Raw genomic sequence first — 18,573 nt, forward strand, 5'->3', positions numbered from 1 at the left:
TAATTTGTCACTATTTAGGTCTAATTGTGAATGTCATCTCTATAATTTACGAAAAATAAAAAGTTAGTCCTCAATTTTGATATAAATTATTAAATTGTTGATTTTTACTAATTTCTCGCATACAATTTTTTGAAATGCTGATTTTTGGGTCAACCGGCAAGATTTAAAATTGAAACTTAGAAGTAATTTTCAAGATTTAACATTGATACTTAATTGAACTAATTTTTAAGTTTTCTTAATGTACAATGACCAAATTCTAAATAAGACTAATTTTAAATGCATTGTCATATCAACGTGGCAAGTTAATTTATCACATCAACGGTTCCATTAAGATAGTAACAGAAAATATTAATAAGTGACTTATTTATTACTTTTTAATAATGTTAGTGACTATATTGTTATTTTTTAAAAATTGAGTGGCTAAATTAAAACTTAAGTGAGTAAAATTATATTTTATTTTTTCTATTCAAAAATATATATAAATTATTTAATATACATTAGATCATAAATTAATTTTTTATTAAAATTTTATCTATTCTTACTATTAAAAATTGACATGAACCCGTATGTAGACCTGATGATCAAGTTATCTACTACTACAAAAATAATATAAATTCGAGTTGTACTAATTACGTTACTATTAAGACTTTACCTTTCTTTTGTATTAAAAAAATGATTAATAAAATAATTAGAGAATTACCGATACTATTAAATAAATAAATAAATAAATAAACCATTGGCACTGTGGAAAATGGATAACAGACTGTAAACGTGTTAAATAAGTCATCACTTTACTCTTTTGATTCTCTTGTTTGTGGTGTTCTGTTTTTGGTTAGTCAACAAGCACTTACACCCATACCATTCAATTTAAAGTGATTGGATTCTTTGCAACCTAAACTAATACATATATTTACTAAATAAAATTTTGAAAATAACTGAATATTACGAGTTTAATAGTTATTATCAAGGTTTTTTTAACTGAATCGGTTGGATCGGGATTTAGTTAAAGTATCAATTTCGAACACGAGGTTGGGTCAGTTTGATTCATGAAACGGTACAAATTGATTGAACCAATTTTTTTATTTTTTATAATTTTTAATTAAATCGATTGAACTAATGAACCGATGGCCTAATTAATTCAATCATCAGTCCGACTTTGAAAACATTGAGTCAGAATTGAAATTTCAAAGTTTGAAAAGTAGATGAATTAAAAATAACCCAATTGAGGTATAAAGTACACCGATTCGAAATAAGAGAAAGAAACCAAATAATTTCTGAATCAATATAAATTAATTGAATTAAATTAAAAATAGATTGAATCCGCTGTTGAAGTAAATTTTATTAATTATAGCTTTAATGTCTCCATTGGATAAAAATTTAAAATTTAATCATCTCATTTAATTTAGTATAATTTAATCATTAAAACATTAGTAGTTAATGTTGTTAATTTACATAAAGCTATTATTTTAAAAAAATCACACGATTAACAATTAACAATTAACAATATTAAATTAAAAAAATCAAATCTAAAATTATAGCATAATAGAGGGACTAAAACCAAAATAAATATATATTTTAATTTTAATTTCTAACACATTGATGAAGTTCAACACATCTGGAAGTTTTGAACAAACACTTCCCTATAGTATGAAGTTTTGAGAATTCAGATTCTTTCAATTCAACTTTCACAACTTACTCTATTGCCAAAGGTAACAAAGAGATCCGGTTCATCGACGAAAATCGGTCCGAACAAAACCGGCCTTACGGGAATATCCATAGCACAGTTACAATGTGAAGTACAACAACACCAACTACGAAACAAGCATGTATTAGATATCGTCGAAAATATTGTATATAATATTGGACTAGCAGGTAGGTTTCAGAATCGGCACGTTTATAACTATTCACCTAATGTGTAGAAGCATGATTTCATTATCTCGAGAGCGTAAAAATTCAGTATAAGACAAACACAGCGAGGTCGGTGTTGCTAAAGATCCAAAGGCATGGCTCCGGTTGTTGACGTGTTACAGTGTGTCATCATCCGGTGCAAAATCACTGCCCTCGCCATCCTAATATCACGGCTACACTTATCGGCTTGTTGACCTAATTTCTCGAAGATTTCCATAAATTCTCCCAACTTTTTCTTGATTTCATCTATTGCAAGCTTCAACGCATGTTCTTCACCGAGTGCAAAATCAACAGCCTTCAATAATGGCTCGATTTTAATCTCAAAATTGATCACGAGCAACCTTATGTCATCCATATCATAAATCGTAATGCGTGCAAAGAGCTCCATTGTGGTTGTTAACCCCATCTGCTCTTTCACCTCTTTCTCGTAACGCTTCCAAAGAGAGGTGCACCATTTTCCAACCGAACCAATAGGAACTGTCAAAGCACTTGCTAAAGCTGTCACAACAGGTGGTGCAGATACGGCTGCTGCCACCACGGAAAAAATCAACACGGAGACAAACGTTGCTACAAACAAGACATTCGACACTCTCCTCCATATTTTTAAAGATTTCAATTTCTTATCGAGCTTCCTTTTCCGAACTAGCAACTTCCCTAGCATCGATTCTTGCTGCTTACGGACCAAATCTAACAGTACAAAGAACTCCTTCGGGAATGGCTTGTCAGCTGCTTTAAATCTCCTCAGTTCTTCCAAGGTCTTCATGAATTTCTTCTCATCGACCCCAACTTCTAACCCGACCTCTTCATCGAAATACTTAACCGCCAATTGAATGATCAACTGATCATTCCGAGCTCGTTTGACGCAATTTTCGAGCTGTTGTTCCAATAGGGTCGGAAGCGTGTAAATTATTGTACTAAAAAATCACACAAAGTTCAATTCCCAGGGAAGAGAGGTGGATCACATGGATCTCTTAAATACCAAGTCTTTCCTTAGACAGAATATCCCTTCTATAGTAATTTAATAGCACAATTAAATACTACTATTATACCCTCAAATATTGAAAGAAAAATAGGACAAGAAAGAACACAAGAGATTTAACGAGGTTCGGTAAATTATACCTACGTCCTCGGGCACTAACACCAGATGATAACTTTACTATCTCCAAAGTATTACAAACAAATAGAATTCCTTAAGAATTCTCAAATGGGAGAAGAGAGAAAACTAAGAGAGAAAGATTGGTTGGGATGGTTGAAATGAAAAATGAAAAGGCCTATTTATAGTTGAGGTTCAGGGACTAACTTGCAAATGGCCTAAAAAATTAGGGACCAAAATTGCAATTATCCCATTTAACTTTTCAACATTCGGTGCAACTTGCTCAACCTTTTTAACAAGTTGCTTCCTACCTTTGTTGACTTTTCAACAATCTCCACCTTGAAGATTTGATTAGGATAATCACATCTTCACATACTTCCTTCAACTCCCCAAATTCGATAAAGCTATCTTTTGTAGTGCCTCCAAATGCGCTCTCGAGCGCCATACACCTAAAGGTGCTCAAATTCTCAGGATGTTAATCAAGTTCAAACAATGATTAAACTTGATTGTTGTTACCACCTTGGTCATCATATCTGCGGGATTATCTGCTGTCGGAATCTTCTGAAGTAGAATTTTTCCTTTTTCAAAGACTTCCCGCACAAAGTGATATCTTACGTCGATATGCTTGGTTCTTGAATGATAGACTTGATTTTTCGCTAAATGAATAGCACTCTGACTGTCACAATATAGACTAATGTGACTTTGAACAACTCCCAAGTCTTTCAACAATCCATTAAGCCAAATAGCCTCCTTAACAGCTTCTGTAACTGCCATATATTCTGCCTCTGTAGTAGACACAGCTACTGTAGACTGTAAGGTAGACTTCCAACTCACTGGGGCTTTCGCAAGAGTAAACAGATACCCCGTAGTTGAACGACGTTTATCTAAATCACCAGCAAAGTCGGAATCAACATATCCAACTACAAACTGACCAAGTGCTTCATCCTGTTCAAAAATTAAACCAACATCTACGGTTTTTCGAAGATACCGTAGAATCCATTTCACAGCTTGCCAATGTCCTTTTCCAGGATCATGCATATACCTGCTCACAACTCCAACAGCTTGTGAAATGTCAGGCCTCGTACACACCATCGCATACATCAAACTCCCAACTGCATTAGCATATGGGACTTTCGCCATATATTCTCTTTCATCTTCAGTCTTCGGAGATAATTGAGCACTAAGTTTCAAATGAGAAGCAAGTGGGGTACTTACATGTTTTGTGTTTTCATTTACACCAAAACATTGTAATACCTTTTTCAGATATTGCTTCTGATTCAAACAAAGCTTGCCTCTCTGTCTATCTCTACTTATCTCCATGCCGAGAATCTTCTTGGCCTCACCTAGATCTTTCATCTCGAACTCTTGATTCAACTGAGCCTTCAGCTTATCTATCTCATTTTGGCTCTTCGAAGCGATTAACATATCATCAACATACAAGAGTAGATAAATGAAAGATCCGTCATGCAGCTTCTGCAAATATACGCAATTGTCATATTTGCTTCTTGTGTACTTCTGCCTTCTCATAAAGCTATCAAATCGCTTGTACCACTGCCTCGGGGATTGCTTCAATCCATATAGCGATTTGTTCAGCTTACAAACCCAATTTCTACCACCAGCATCTGTGTATCCTTCGGGCTGAGTCATATAGATCTCCTCTTCTAACTCACCATGCAAGAAAGCCGTCTTAACATCAAGTTGAGCTAGCTCCAAATTCAACTGTGCTACCAAGGCCAACAAAATTCTAATGGAGGAATGCTTCACAACAGGGGAAAATACATCATTGTAGTCAATTCCCTCCTTCTGAGCGTAGCCTTTAGCTACCAATCTTGCCTTGTAGCGAATATCCTTCTTGCTAGGAGATCCATCTTTCTTTGCGAATACCCACTTGCATCCGATTGCCCTTTTACCTTTCGGTAATTGCGCCAATTCCCAAGTATTATTCTTCAGGAGAGACTGCATTTCTTCATCCATGACGCTTTTCCATTTATCACTTTCTAAGCTTTGCATTGCTTCTTGATAAGTGATAGGAATATCATCAACAACGGGAAGGGCGTAGGCCACCATATCAGTAAATCGAGCAGGTTTACGAATTTCTCTCCGTGGCCTTGCAACTGCAACTGGTTCTGGTGTACTTAGTGGTTCTTGGGTCAGAACCTCTTCAACCTCTAATTCCTCCATTGTGGCTGGAGAATTAGACTTATTAACTGGGCAAATCCCCATCTGCTCAAACTCCACCTGTTTTGGAGTACACTCCACCTGCTGTGGAGTATTGCTCGTCTGAATATCTTTATCTGCTACATTTTTCAATGTGGCAGATTCATCAAAGGTAACATCTCTGCTACAGATCATTTTCTTTGTGCTTAAGCACCAAAGATGAAATCCCTTCACTCCAGAAGTGATTCCCATAAAGAGAGCTTTCTTTGCCCTCGGATCTAACTTTGACTCCTTCACATGGTAATATGCAGTGGTTCCAAACACATGTAAGGAATCATAATCTGTAGCCGATTTTCCAGACCATACCTCCATAGGAGTTTTTCTTTCTAATGCAGATGATGGCAAACGATTAACAAGATGGCCAGCGTATGTCACAGCCTCAGCCCAAAATTGCTTGCCCAACCCAGCATTGGACAGCATACATCGAACTTTCTCCAGCAATGTTCGATTCATACGCTCTGCCACTCCATTCTGTTGTGGTGTATCCCTAACTGTGAAGTGTCGAACAATACCATACTCTTGGCACACATCGAAGAACGGATCACTTTTATATTCCCCTCCATTGTCCGTCCTAAGCCGCTTGATTTTCTTGCCAGTCTGGTTTTCGATCATAGTTTTCCATTTAAGAAAAACTCCAAGCACTTCATCTTTAGTTTTCATGGTATACACCCAAACTCTTCTGGAAAAGTCATCAACAAAAGTAACAAAGTAGTGTTTTCCTCCCAACGAAGGTGTTTTGGAAGGCCCCCACACATCTGAGTGAATATATTCCAAAATACCTTTTGTATTATGGATAGCAGTGCCGAATTTCACTCTCTTTTGCTTTCCCAGAACACAGTGCTCACAAAATTTTAATTTGCAAGCCTTTGCACCTTTCAACAATCATTGCTTTGCCAGAATTTGCAAGGATTTTTCGCTGGCATGTCCCAACTTCATATGCCACAACTGCATTGAGTCCAAGTCTTTGTTACCGGAAGCTGCAGCGACTGCTCCAATAACTGTACTACCTTGGTAGTAATACAAGTTATTTTTCCTGATGCCCTTCAATATCACAAGTGCGTCAGATGTCACTTTCAAAATCCCATCTCTCATAGTAACAACTGAACCATTGGATTCCAAGGCTCCCAATGAGATGAGATTTTTCTTCAAACTGGGCATGTACCGAACATCAGTCAGAACTCTGGTTGATCCATCTTGATTCTTTAATTGGATTGAACCTACCCCAACAGTTTTACAGGCATTGTCATTGCCCATATAAACAACTCCTCCATTTAGTTCTACTAAATCAGAGAACCACTCCCGGTTAGGGGACATATGATAGGTACAACCCGAATCCAATATCCACTCATCTGAGTGGAACGACGATGATGATGCAACTAGTGATAGTTCAGAGTCACTGGATCATGCTTTGCAACACAAGCATCTACAGCAGCTTTTCCCTTACTCTTTAGCTTTGGACAATTTTTCTTTCAGTGGCATTTCTCATGACAAAAGGCACATTCATCTTTCCCGAGTCTGGACTTTGACTTTGATCTCCCCTTTTGAGTTTTCTTCCGAGTGTATGAACGACCTCGGACTACTAAAGCTTCTGTATCTCTGATTGAGTTTTTCTGTTTGTCCTTCTTTCTCTGTTCATAACTGTATAAGGCCGCACAGACTTCGCTCAGAGATATATCACTCCTGCCATGAAGTAGAGTAGTTTCTAGGAACTCAAACTCCTCAGGAAGTGACCCCAACAGCATCAAAGCCAAATCTTCATCTTTGAATGTCTCATCCATATTCAGCAAATCAGTGACTAACTGATTAAATTTGGTGATGTGATCATTCATTGTGGTACTTGGGACGTATGTGAAGCGAAACAGTCTTTTCTTCAAGTGGAGCTTATTTTGACTGTTTTTCTTCAAAAATTTTCCTTCAAGTGCCACCCCCAACTTATTTGCAGAAGTCTCCTTTGAAAAAGCGTACCTCTGCTCTCGAGAAAGGCATGATCGAATTGTGCCACATGCCAACCGATTGATCGCCTTCCAATCTTTCTCCTGTACATCATCTGGTTTCTCTTCATCAATGGCAATGTCTAGACCCTGCTGAAAAAGGGCATCTAGAACCTCACTTTGCCACATACCAAAATGGCCCGTGCCATCAAAGATCTCCACGGCCAATCTTGCATTTGTAATTGTCGGTCTTGTCCACATGGACGATGTTGAAGCTCCTACACCGACCGTTTTCTCCATAATCTTTCAATATACCTAAGGAAATCTTTTCTGATGTGGAAGATCAGTTTAAACTGCAACCACAGAGCATACTACGATTAACCTTCGGCTCTTGATACCACTTGTTTTTCCAATAGGGTCGGAAGCATGTAAATTATTGTACTAAAAAATCACACAAAGTTCAATTCCCAGGGAAGAGAGGTGGATCACATGGATCTCTTAAATACCAAGTCTTTCCTTAGACAGAATATCCCTTCTATTGTAATTTAATAGCACAATTAAATACTACTATTATACCCTCAAATATTGAAAGAAAAATAGGACAAGAAAGAACACAAGAGATTTAACGAGGTTCGGTAAATTATACCTACGTCCTCGGGCACTAACACCAGATGATAACTTTACTATCTCCAAAGTATTACAAACAAATAGAATTCCTTAAGAATTCTCAAATGGGAGAAGAGAGAAAACTAAGAGAGAAAGATTGGTTGGGATGGTTGAAATGAAAAATGAAAAGGCCTATTTATAGTTGAGGTTCAGGGACTAACTTGCAAATGGCCTAAAAATTAGGGACCAAAATTGCAATTATCCCATTCAACTTTTCAACATTCGGTGCAACTTGCTCAACCTTTTTAACAAGTTGCTTCCTACCTTTGTTGACTTTTCAACACGAGCATGGTACAAAAATCTAACGTCTTCTTGCTATTCTCAAAGTATTCCTCAACCAAAGAAAACAACTCTGAATTGTTCCATATATCTCTTTGACATTCCAAAATGACTTTCACTACCGCCTGATTTGTTTCGAGAAGACAACAGCTGGTAACCTCTTGGAGCGTGTAAAGGATATCGATTGAACACCCGAACCGACAGTAAGCGTGCTGACGTAGTAGTGGTTGTTCATTTTATTAAGTCCATGATGGTTAATTCTCATCCTTGTTACACCTTGGTTAAAGATTGCTTGGAACTCATCAAAGGCGATTGAAATCTGGAAATTAGACATATTTTCCGGAAAGGAAACAGGTATGCGGATCAGTTAGCAAACATGACTCATGATGCCCTGTATGGTGTTACTATATTTGACGTTCCCCTTCAACAGGTTCGAGTTTTGACGGAGGAAGATATGCTTGGCTTTGGCACGCTAAGACCATAGTTAATGTCTATTTTTCTTTCTTGTTCTTATGTAGCACCAAAAAAAAAACATTATCCAATTTAAAGCATTTGTCAATGTAATAATATTTTTTTAAGGTAACAAAGAATTCCGATTCATCGTCGAAATTAGTTCAAACAAAACCGGATTCGGGGAATAGGGATAGCACTTTAAGAGGCTAAAGTACAACAACACCTACTAGGAAACAAGCATGGAGATGGGGGGCTAATGATTCAATCAACACTAAGAACATAGCAGCATTGCATCACACACACATATATAAATAAGTGCATGCATTCTCACAGCTGAACGTACATATTCAATTGAAAACATGTCAATGTAATAATATTCTTTTTAAAGGTAACAAAGAGCTCTGATTCATCGCCGAAATTGGTCCAAAGAAAATAAGATTTAGGGGAATAGGGATAGAACTTTAAGAGACTAAAGCACAACAACACCTGCTAGGAAACAAGCATGGAGATCGGGGGCTAATGGTTCAACCAACACTAAGAACATAACTGTATTGCATCACACTTACATATATAAATAAATATGTGCATTCTCACAGTTGAATCTACATATCCAATTTAAAGCATTTGTCAATGTAATAAAGTTTTTTTCAAGGTAACAAAGAGTTTCGATTCATCACCGAAATCGGTCCAAAAAAACCGAATTCGGGGGAATAGGGATAGCACTATAAGAAACTAAAGTACAGCAACACCTGCTAGGAAACAAGCGTGGAGACCGGGGGCTAATGATTCAAAAAACACTAAGAACATAGCAGCATTGCATCACACACATATATAAATAAATGTATACATTCTCACAGCTGAATGTACATATCCAATTTAAAGCATTTGTCAATGTAATACTATTATTTTTCAAGATAACAAAGAGTTCCAATTCATCGCCCAAATCTGTCCAAAGAAAACCGGATTTGGAGGAATAGGGATAGCACTTTTAAGAGACTAAAGTACAAAAACACCTGCTAGAAAACAAGCATGGAGATTGGGGGCTAATGATCCAATCAACACTAAGAACATAGTAGCAGTGCATCACACAGACATATAAAAATAAATGTATGCATTCTCACAGCTGAATGTACATATCCAATTTAAAGCATTTGTCAATGTAATAATATTGTCTTTCAAGGTAACAAAGATTTCCAATTCATCGCCCAAATCTGTCCAAAGAAAACCGGATTTGGGGGAATAGGGATAGCACTTTAAGAGACTAAAGTACAACACCACCTGCTAGGGAACAAGCATAGAGATTGGGGGCTAATGATTCTATCAACACTAAGAACATAGCAGCAGTGCATCACACACACATAAATAAATAAATGTAAGCATTTTCACAGTTGAATGTACATATCCAATTTAAAGCATTTGCCAATGTAATAATATTATTTTTCAAGGTAACAAAGAGTTCCAATTTATTGCCGAAATCAGTCCAAAGGAAACTGGATACGGGGGAATAGGGATAGCACTTTAAGAGACTAAAGTACAACAACACTTGCTAGGAAACAAGCATGGAGATCGGGGTTAATGATTCAATCAACACTAAGAACATAGCAGCAATGCATCACACAGACAGACATAAATAAATGTATGCATTCTCACAGCTGAATGTACATATCCAATTTAAAGCATTTGTCAATGTAATAATTTTTTTTCAAGGTAACAAAGAGTTCCAATTCATTGCCCAAATCTGTCCAAAGAAAACCGGATTCGAGGAAATAGGGATAGTACTTTAAGAGACTAAAGTACAACAACACCTGCTAGGAAACAAGCATGGAGATTGGGGGCTAATGATTCAATCAACAGTAAGAACATAGCAACATTGCATCACGAACACATATATAAATAAATGTATGCATTCTCACAGCTGAATGTACATATCCGATTTCAAGCATTTAATAATGTAATAATATTATTTTTCAAGGCATCAAAGAGTTCCGATTCATTGCTGAAATCGGTCCAAAGGAAACCGGATACGAGGGAGTAGGTATAGCACTTTAAGAGACTAAAGTACAACAACTCCTGTTTATGATCAAATGTATATGATCACATAGGACCATAGAATCATTATATCATATATGTATTTACAAACCTAAATGTAATACCGATACGCCATAAATTCGGTGAGGTATGTCATTGCTTGAGTTCCCAAGGGATTGTCTTCGCTCTCTGGTTGATGTGCTAGAGCATGAGCGTCATCTGCCGCTGAATCTCTTCCCGATCCGTCCTAAATTTATAGCTACATTCCTCGGTCTCTCGAAGCAAATCTGTGATTATAGGCTTAACAAGTTTCAATTTTTCGTTGATATCATCCATCCCAACCTTCAAAGTATATCCTTCTGTGACCACGCAATCAACGGAGTGCAACAGTGACGTTTTCTTAATTTCCAATTGTTGAACAAGCATCCATATGGTGGTTGCACTAGAACCATAGATCTCCATTATAGCTGTTAACTTCTTCTTCATCTTTATCTTTTCTTTGTTCCGCATAAAAGTGGGCACAAATAAGGTCATTGCAGCCTCCTCAGTGTTTCCCTTGATCCTACCTTCTTTTCGAGCACGCACCTTCCCTTGCATCGATTCGTACCGCCTATGGGCCATTCTTTTCAGTACAAGGAACTCCTCAACGAAAAGCTTTTCAGCTGCTTTGAACCTCCTCATTTCCTCCAAGGCCTTAACGGAATTCTTCTTGACGGTCTCGACTTCTAATTTGTCCTCTTCATCATAATATTTAAGCGCCGACTCAATAATTCCGTGATTGTGTGGAGCATGTTCGAGGCAATCCTTAAGGGCAGTACAGAACTTTAAAGTCATTTCGAAGTCGGTAAAGTATTCCTTCATCAAATTCTTGAAGTCCAAATCGACCGCAAGTGAGTTGATGATACTGTCAACACGATTCAGGAGAGTATCACTATCACTATTAGCAGCGCTATTCAAGCTCGATTCAGCTTCGGATCGGGAATCCCGTGGCAGTTCAGTGCGGAATGACGGTTCGAAACTACTAGATGATACCATAGTGGCTGATAATAGATTCAAATGCTAATACACAAATCTAAGTAAAATCCAGTAATCAAGTGAAAAATTCCTTGGAAAATTCATGAAAATTCCTTGAAGTTCAACAAATGAACAAAATAAACAAGATCGTGAAAAGTCAGAAAGGGTTTTCAAGTGTTAGAACTTAGCCGAGGGTTCAAAGACCTTGATTGTGAGAGTAAAGTTTCAATTTTTGTAAAATAAAAAATCAACCTTGATACGTACCCAACTACTACCCGTGAAATATTTTAGTCACTTACGTTAATTCGTTAAAATATTTTAATCATTAAGTCATTAATTACAATTAATGGTGTAGTATAAATTGACAGTAATTAAATCATCATTTCAAATAAAAATTTTAGATTAAATTATATAATTACTCATCATATTCTTTTGAGTAATTTATTTGTTCTTTTAATTTTTCCCCCTTTATTTTTCATTCTCTTATGCTTCTTTTTCTATTTTTCCCTCTTCTCCATCTCTTTTAATATAAAAGAAAAAATTAAATTACTCAAAATAAAAAAATATAGAAAATAATTGTATAATTTAACCTAAAATTTTCGTTTAAAATGATGATTTAATGTGTCATGTCAATTTACTATTACACCGTTAATAACAATTAACACTCAGTGACTAAAATGTTACAGCACGATAACGTAAGTGACTAAAATATAATCTGAAGAAAATAAAAGTGACTATTTTAATAGTTTACCCTTAGATAAATAAAAAAATCTTTGGCACTGTAGAAAATGGATAACAGTCTTGTAAACGTGTTAAGTAAATCATTCGGACATCACTTTGTTTTTTTGCTGTTTATGGTGAGGCAACAAGCACATACACCTATACTAATCAATTTGCAACCTATATGTGGATGATATATTTACTAATTAAAATTTTTAAAATAATAGAATTTAATTACGAATTTAATAATTATCATCAAGGGTTTTTTTTAACTAAATCGAATGGATTAGGAATTTAGATAAAGTATCAATCTAGAAGAAGAGGTTGGGTCAATTGACTCATGAAATGGGTTGAACTAATTTTTTTATGATTTTTAATTAAATCGGTCGTCTAATTAGTTCAATCACCAATCTGATTTTAAAAATATTTGTCGAAATCTCTTTATTTTGAAATCAACTTTTTATTTTAAAATGAAAATGGGAGTCGCCACCAATCACTTTCTAGGAGGTATAATCGGGTTACCTCGTAATTTGATAGTTTTAATAAGAGGTTTGATTTATTAAAGCAATGTTTTTCGGTCTACAAAAATCCAGAAAATGGGTTCAGGAGTCGGTTACGCCCGAAATTGGTACCTAATCGATTACTTGATGTCTTTAGTGTCGCAAATTGAAAATTTGAAGAGATTTAAAAATACGATCATTTATTAAGACATTACTTAACTAAATTAATTTTCACGAAAAGGGGCTTATTTCAAGTTAATCAAGAAGAAAAGGATCATGTACCTAAGTTAGGACACAATGCCTTAGATCCTTGAGAACAAAAATGAACGCCATTTAATCATCACTTAAATCCCATTTTTATTTTATTTTAGAGTAAATATTCAACTATCTCGGTTTTAGAAAGAGCCGTATTCCGTAAGTTAAGAACACGGCTTTTCTAATTCCAAAATAATGAATATTACTTTGATTTAAAAAAAATTTATTTTTTGTGCCTCGCACAAAGACGAATGCAATATTTAAAACGATATGTATTTAATTCATTCGAGCGTGATATACAAATGGATAAATGTTTGAACCTTAATATATGATATGAGATAATTTAAAATGACTATATAGATAGAATGAGAAATAATACATAAATGAAGAAATATTATAATGGTAATAACATAATTATAATAATAACACTAACATTAATAATCATATCATAGTGATAATAAATAAATGATGTAATTTAAGATAAAAAACAAAAGGGAATATGCATGATTTAAAAAAATAAATAAACATCACATGAAAATATCAAAAATAAATAAAGAAATAATAAAATAACAAGAAATAAATATATATATATAATAAAGATAATAATAATAATAATAATCGCTCAAATAAAAGAATATGAAAATTTTAATTTTTAAATGTAAGAAAAAAGGTAATAAACAAATAAATGAATAAATAAATAAATAAAAACAATTTGTAGAAAGATTGAAATTAAATAAACAGAGGGCTTAATTGAAATTAAGGAGTGTAAACTGTAAATAAATAAATAAATAAATAGACTAATATGGACTAAAATGGAATTTAAATGAAATTACAAGCATAAATTATAATAAATTAAATAAGAAAATATAAATAAGGACTCAAATAAAATGCATATAAAAGAGTAGGGACCAACTAGGAAATTATTCCCAAGCCCTCTAAACGCATCGTTCCATGGGGACGAAAATGAACTAAAATCAAAATTACGTGGTAAAAATTAAAAAAAAAGAAAAAAAGAAATAGTACTGCATTGAAATGTCATTAAAAAGCGGAAGGACCGAAAGCATAAATAGACCATTAAGAAAAAACACGCGGATAATATTAAAGGACCGAGTCGGATTTTCGGTTTGGCTTCTAAACGGCATCGTTTTGGGGCGTTTGAAGTTATTTCAAAACGATGTTGTTTTACTTAGGGTGTGTTCTCCATTGCTTTTGGGATGAACTTTTTCTAAAAAAAAGTGCTTTTCTCTTAAAAGCAATGAAAAACACATATCATTGGGGCAACTTTTTTAACTTTTGGGATGAGCTTTTTTAGAGATGAAAAAGTAGTAAATTTTAGGTTTTTCAGCCAAAAAACACTTTTGACTGTTATTTTACATTTTTAACCTTACTTTTTGACTTAAAATGTGTTTGATGCTATTATTTTGTATTCTCTTTCTTGGTTATTTAATATGAGTTTTACAAATGTGTTAAAAGCATTAATTAAAAATAAAAATATTTTTTAAAATAATACAATTGTGTCAATATCTAATTACAAATATTTAATTATTATATTTAAATATTTAAATATAGTTTATATATTCTAATTAAATTTAATAAATAATTAATATTAATTACTTAGAAATATTTAAAATTAATATTATATATTAAAATATTAACAATAAGTTATAATAAATTATTTTTTTTATATTTTTACTAAAATATCATAATATTAACTAATTTGAACATTATTTAAATATATATTTATTACTTTATAATATCATGTCTAAAATGGACATTTTACTTTTCAAAAACACTTTTTGTCAGCAATATCAAACACTTAAATTTTTTCAAAGCACTTCTCAAAAACACTTCTCAAAAACACTTTTCCACAGCACTTTTTAAAAGCAATGAAGAACTAGCTCTTAGTCTATTTAAGTTAAAAAAGTTTCAAAAAAAATCATTTCCCCTTCATTTAAAAAAAAAGTCTAGAAGCCCCTCAGTTTTTCTCACAAGCTTTCTCATGTTTGGCCCTTGAGCCACCATGGCGACCACCGGTCTCCGGCAACTATGGCCGCCATCTGCGGTGGCCGAAAACCCCAAAAAATACTCTTTTAACTTCGTTTAAACCGTTTTAAATTCTTTTTTAAAACATTTTATCCCAATTAAAAAATGACAAAAAGAAATGGAAATCTTTAAGAAACCTTTCAGTTTCTCCTTCAATGGCAGTACTGTCTTTCATCGGAGACAATGGCCTCGGCTTCGCACGGTGAATGGCGCAGATAAGAAGAAATTTTTATTTTTTCGAAAAAGTAAAAAAATAATAGATAAGAACAGGTTTAAAACAAAAAGATTATCTAGTTTTTTTAAAACTTGCAGATTATTTTTTTGTATTTCTCATTGTTTTTGTCAAAATACATCTTGGGCTTTTATAGCCAATTTTACAGTATTATTTTGATTTTTCTTTTTCTGTTTCTGCCATACACTGTTTTGCTACTGCTCTTGTGTGTTCTTTATGCTGCTTCTATGTTTAGTTTTTTGCAGGTGGCTCTGGAGTCAACGGAGTTGGTGGTAGAAGGGGTGTCAGACGGCACGCCTGTCGACATGGCGAGATTGCGGCGCGAAAATGCTTAGGGTTTTCTTTTTTTTTTTGGTTTATACTGGAAATGTTTAAGTTGTTGGGCCAACGGGCTACCTAGGGTTTTCTTTGTATTTTGGGCTTGTACTTTTGTTATTAAGTATTAATGGACCGTTATTTATTAAGGGCCGGTCAAATTTGGGCATTTACAATATTAGTTATCATTCAGGTCAAGATTGAACTTTCAAATTTTGAGGAATTGATGAACTAAAAATAACCAAATTGAAGTAAAAAAATGAACTCCACCACTTACTCATGGTATTTTATAATAAAGTACACCACTTGGAAATAAGAAAAAGAAACCAATTAATTAAAAACAAATTGAATCCTCGGTTCAACTGAAATTTCATCTCATATAATTTAATCATTATAACATTATCAACATGTTGGAATTAATAACATTATCAGTTAATGTTGTTAATTTACATATCAATGGAATGTTTTTTTTTAATCACAATCACACAATTGAATTGTGGGGTTTATTGGATGGAATAATTATCCTTTAGAAACAAGGCTACGATGAGGTCATTATTCAATCAGATAATCTTGAAAATGTGATTTCTATCAGCGAGAGCAAGTTTGGTGATCTAAAAAATTCACTAATAAATAGGATTCAACAAATTCTAGCCTTTGAAGAGAATTGGTCCTTGATTTATGTTCCCAGAGAGACCAATCGGTAGCTGATGCTTTGGTAAAAATGATCCTTTCGAGTGATAAATCTCTGCATATTTTTGAGGATACCCCTTTGGAGATTAAAGAGATCTCAAAGGATAATAGCTTTTTTGATAATTTGTCTATGATATACTCTATGTAATTCTTTGTTTAATTTATCAAAAAGAAAAGTAAAAAAATCAAATCTTAAATGATAGCATAGTAGAGGGACTAAAACCAAAATAAATATTTATATTTATTTTAATTTCTAAAACATTGATGAAGTTCAACCCATCTAATTCAATCACTTGGAAGTTTTGAACAAACACTTCCTTTTAGTATGAAGTTTTGAGAATTCAGATTCTTTCAATTAACTCTTTCAACTTTCACAACTTACTCTATTGCTAAAGGTAACAAAGAGACCCGGTTCATTGACGAAAAATCGGTCCGAACAAAACCGGCCTTACTGGAATATCCATAGTACAGTTACAATGTGAAGTACAACAACACCTGCTACAAAACAAGCATGTATTAGATATCGTTGAAAACATCCTATATAACATTGGACTAGCAGGTACATTTTAGAATCGGCATGTTTATAACTATTCACCTTATGTTTAAAAGCAGGATTTCATTATCTCGAGAGCGTAAAAATTCAGTACAAGACAAACACAGCGAGGTCGGTGTTGCTAGAGATCCAAAGGCATGGCTCCGGTTGTTGACGTGCTAGAGTGTGTCATCATCCGGTGCAAAATCACTGCCCTCGCCATCCTAATATCACCGCTACACTTATCGGCTTGTTGACCTAATTTCTCGATATATCTCTTTGACATTCCAAAAAGACTGTCACTACTGCCTGATTTGTTTCGAGAAGACAACTGGTAACCTCTTGTAGCCTGTTAAAGGATATCGATTGAACACCCGAACCGACAGTAAGCGTGCTGATGCCACTGTTAGTATGTTCCTGGAGAGTCACATCGAAATGTTGCAAATGTTCATGGGTTTGGAAACTTCCAGTGCCTGAACGAGTTCATTTCTTTATTTGGCATCTGCTTTTCAATTGCTTGAACACATCCGATGTTTTGCGTCAAAAGGGACTTGATATAAAGTCTATTTACCGTCTCTGCGGAGCGGATTTCGAAAATGTCGATCAAATATTTCATAGGTGCCCTTTTGTGGTTGGTATTTTGGAATGTGTAGGTAGAAGATTTGGGGTTCAATTTGATGACAAACATGAGTTGGTGGATTGGTTGTTCACCAACATCAATAAGAATATCCAGGTAACTCATGGTTGTAATTGGAATTCTTTTTTCCTTTATTGTTATAGAGTATTTGGAAGGCTAGGAATGATTTAGTTTTCAATGCTAAAACCCCAAGTGCGGATGCTATTCTTGCTTATGCTACTAAACTTTCTCGTGAAGCGGGGCTGGTGTTTTCTTCTTCAGTGAGTTTAGGTGGTGCTTCAGGTCAGATTGTGAAGTGAAAACATCCTCCAGAGGGTGTCTTTTTGTTAAATATATGGTCATGCCTCGACTGGGGGGTTAATTTGGAATGCTGCAAGGATTTGGATGTCGGGGCTTGTGATCAACATTGGAGTGACGAATAGCCTTGAAGCGGAGATACGGGGTATGGGGCATACGGCATTGGTTATTACTAGCAAAGGAGAGAGGATTTTTGCCTTTGATAGTAGAGCTCGATGCAGCGGTGGTTGTTCATTTTCTTAAGTCCACGATGATTGATTCTCATCCTAGTTACACTTTGGTTAAAGATTGCTTGGAACTCATCAAAGGCGATTGGATTCTGGAACTTAGACATATTTTTCGCCAAGGCAATAGATGTGCGGATCAGTTAGCGAACATGGCTCATGATGCCCTGCATGGTGTTATTATATTTGACGCTCCCCCTCAACAGGTCCGAGTTTTAATGGAGGAAGATATGCTTGATTTTGGCACGCGAAGACCATAGTTAACGCCTATTTATTTATTTTTTCTTCTTGTTCTTATGTAGAAAAAAAAAGCAGCATATCCAATTTAAAGCATTTGTCAATGTAATAATAAATAATATTTTCTTTAAGGTAACAAAGAATTCCAATTCATCGTCGAAATCGGTCCAAAGAAAACTGGATTCGGGGGAATAGGGATAGCACTTTAAGAGACTAAGTACAACAACACTTGCTAGGAAACAAGCATGGAGATGGGGGGCTAATGATTCAATCAACACTAAGAACATAGCAGCATTGCATCA

General features: G+C 34.7%; 1 protein-coding gene across 1 annotated transcript; it reads right to left on the reverse strand.

The window, feature by feature from the left end:
* Positions 1-1,987: 1,987 nt before the first annotated feature.
* Positions 1,988-17,492, reverse strand: LOC121212187 (UPF0496 protein At2g18630-like). Its single transcript, XM_041084527.1, has 4 exons — positions 17,448-17,492; positions 17,186-17,293; positions 8,100-8,219; positions 1,988-2,782 (listed from the first exon to the last, which is right to left on the reverse strand). Exons 1-4 carry the CDS (start codon positions 17,490-17,492, stop codon positions 1,988-1,990), a joined length of 1,068 nt encoding a protein of 355 aa, XP_040940461.1.
* Positions 17,493-18,573: the final 1,081 nt, after the last annotated feature.

Source organism: Gossypium hirsutum, chromosome A02 (assembly GCF_007990345.1).
Source record: "Gossypium hirsutum isolate 1008001.06 chromosome A02, Gossypium_hirsutum_v2.1, whole genome shotgun sequence".
NCBI lineage: Eukaryota > Viridiplantae > Streptophyta > Magnoliopsida > Malvales > Malvaceae > Gossypium > Gossypium hirsutum.

Excerpts from the sequence above, each read along its gene's own strand:
- LOC121212187 (XM_041084527.1), bottom strand. The coding sequence starts at position 17,492 with ATGAAATATTTGATCGACATTTTCGAAATCCGCTCCGCAGAGACG. Across the intron at positions 17,294-17,447 it reads AAATCCGCTCCGCAGAGACG|GAACATACTAACAGTGGCAT; the intron begins GTAAATAGACTT and ends GTGACTCTCCAG. Across the intron at positions 8,220-17,185 it reads GTCTTCTCGAAACAAATCAG|GCGGTAGTGAAAGTCATTTT; the intron begins GCAGTAGTGACA and ends GAAACAAATCAG.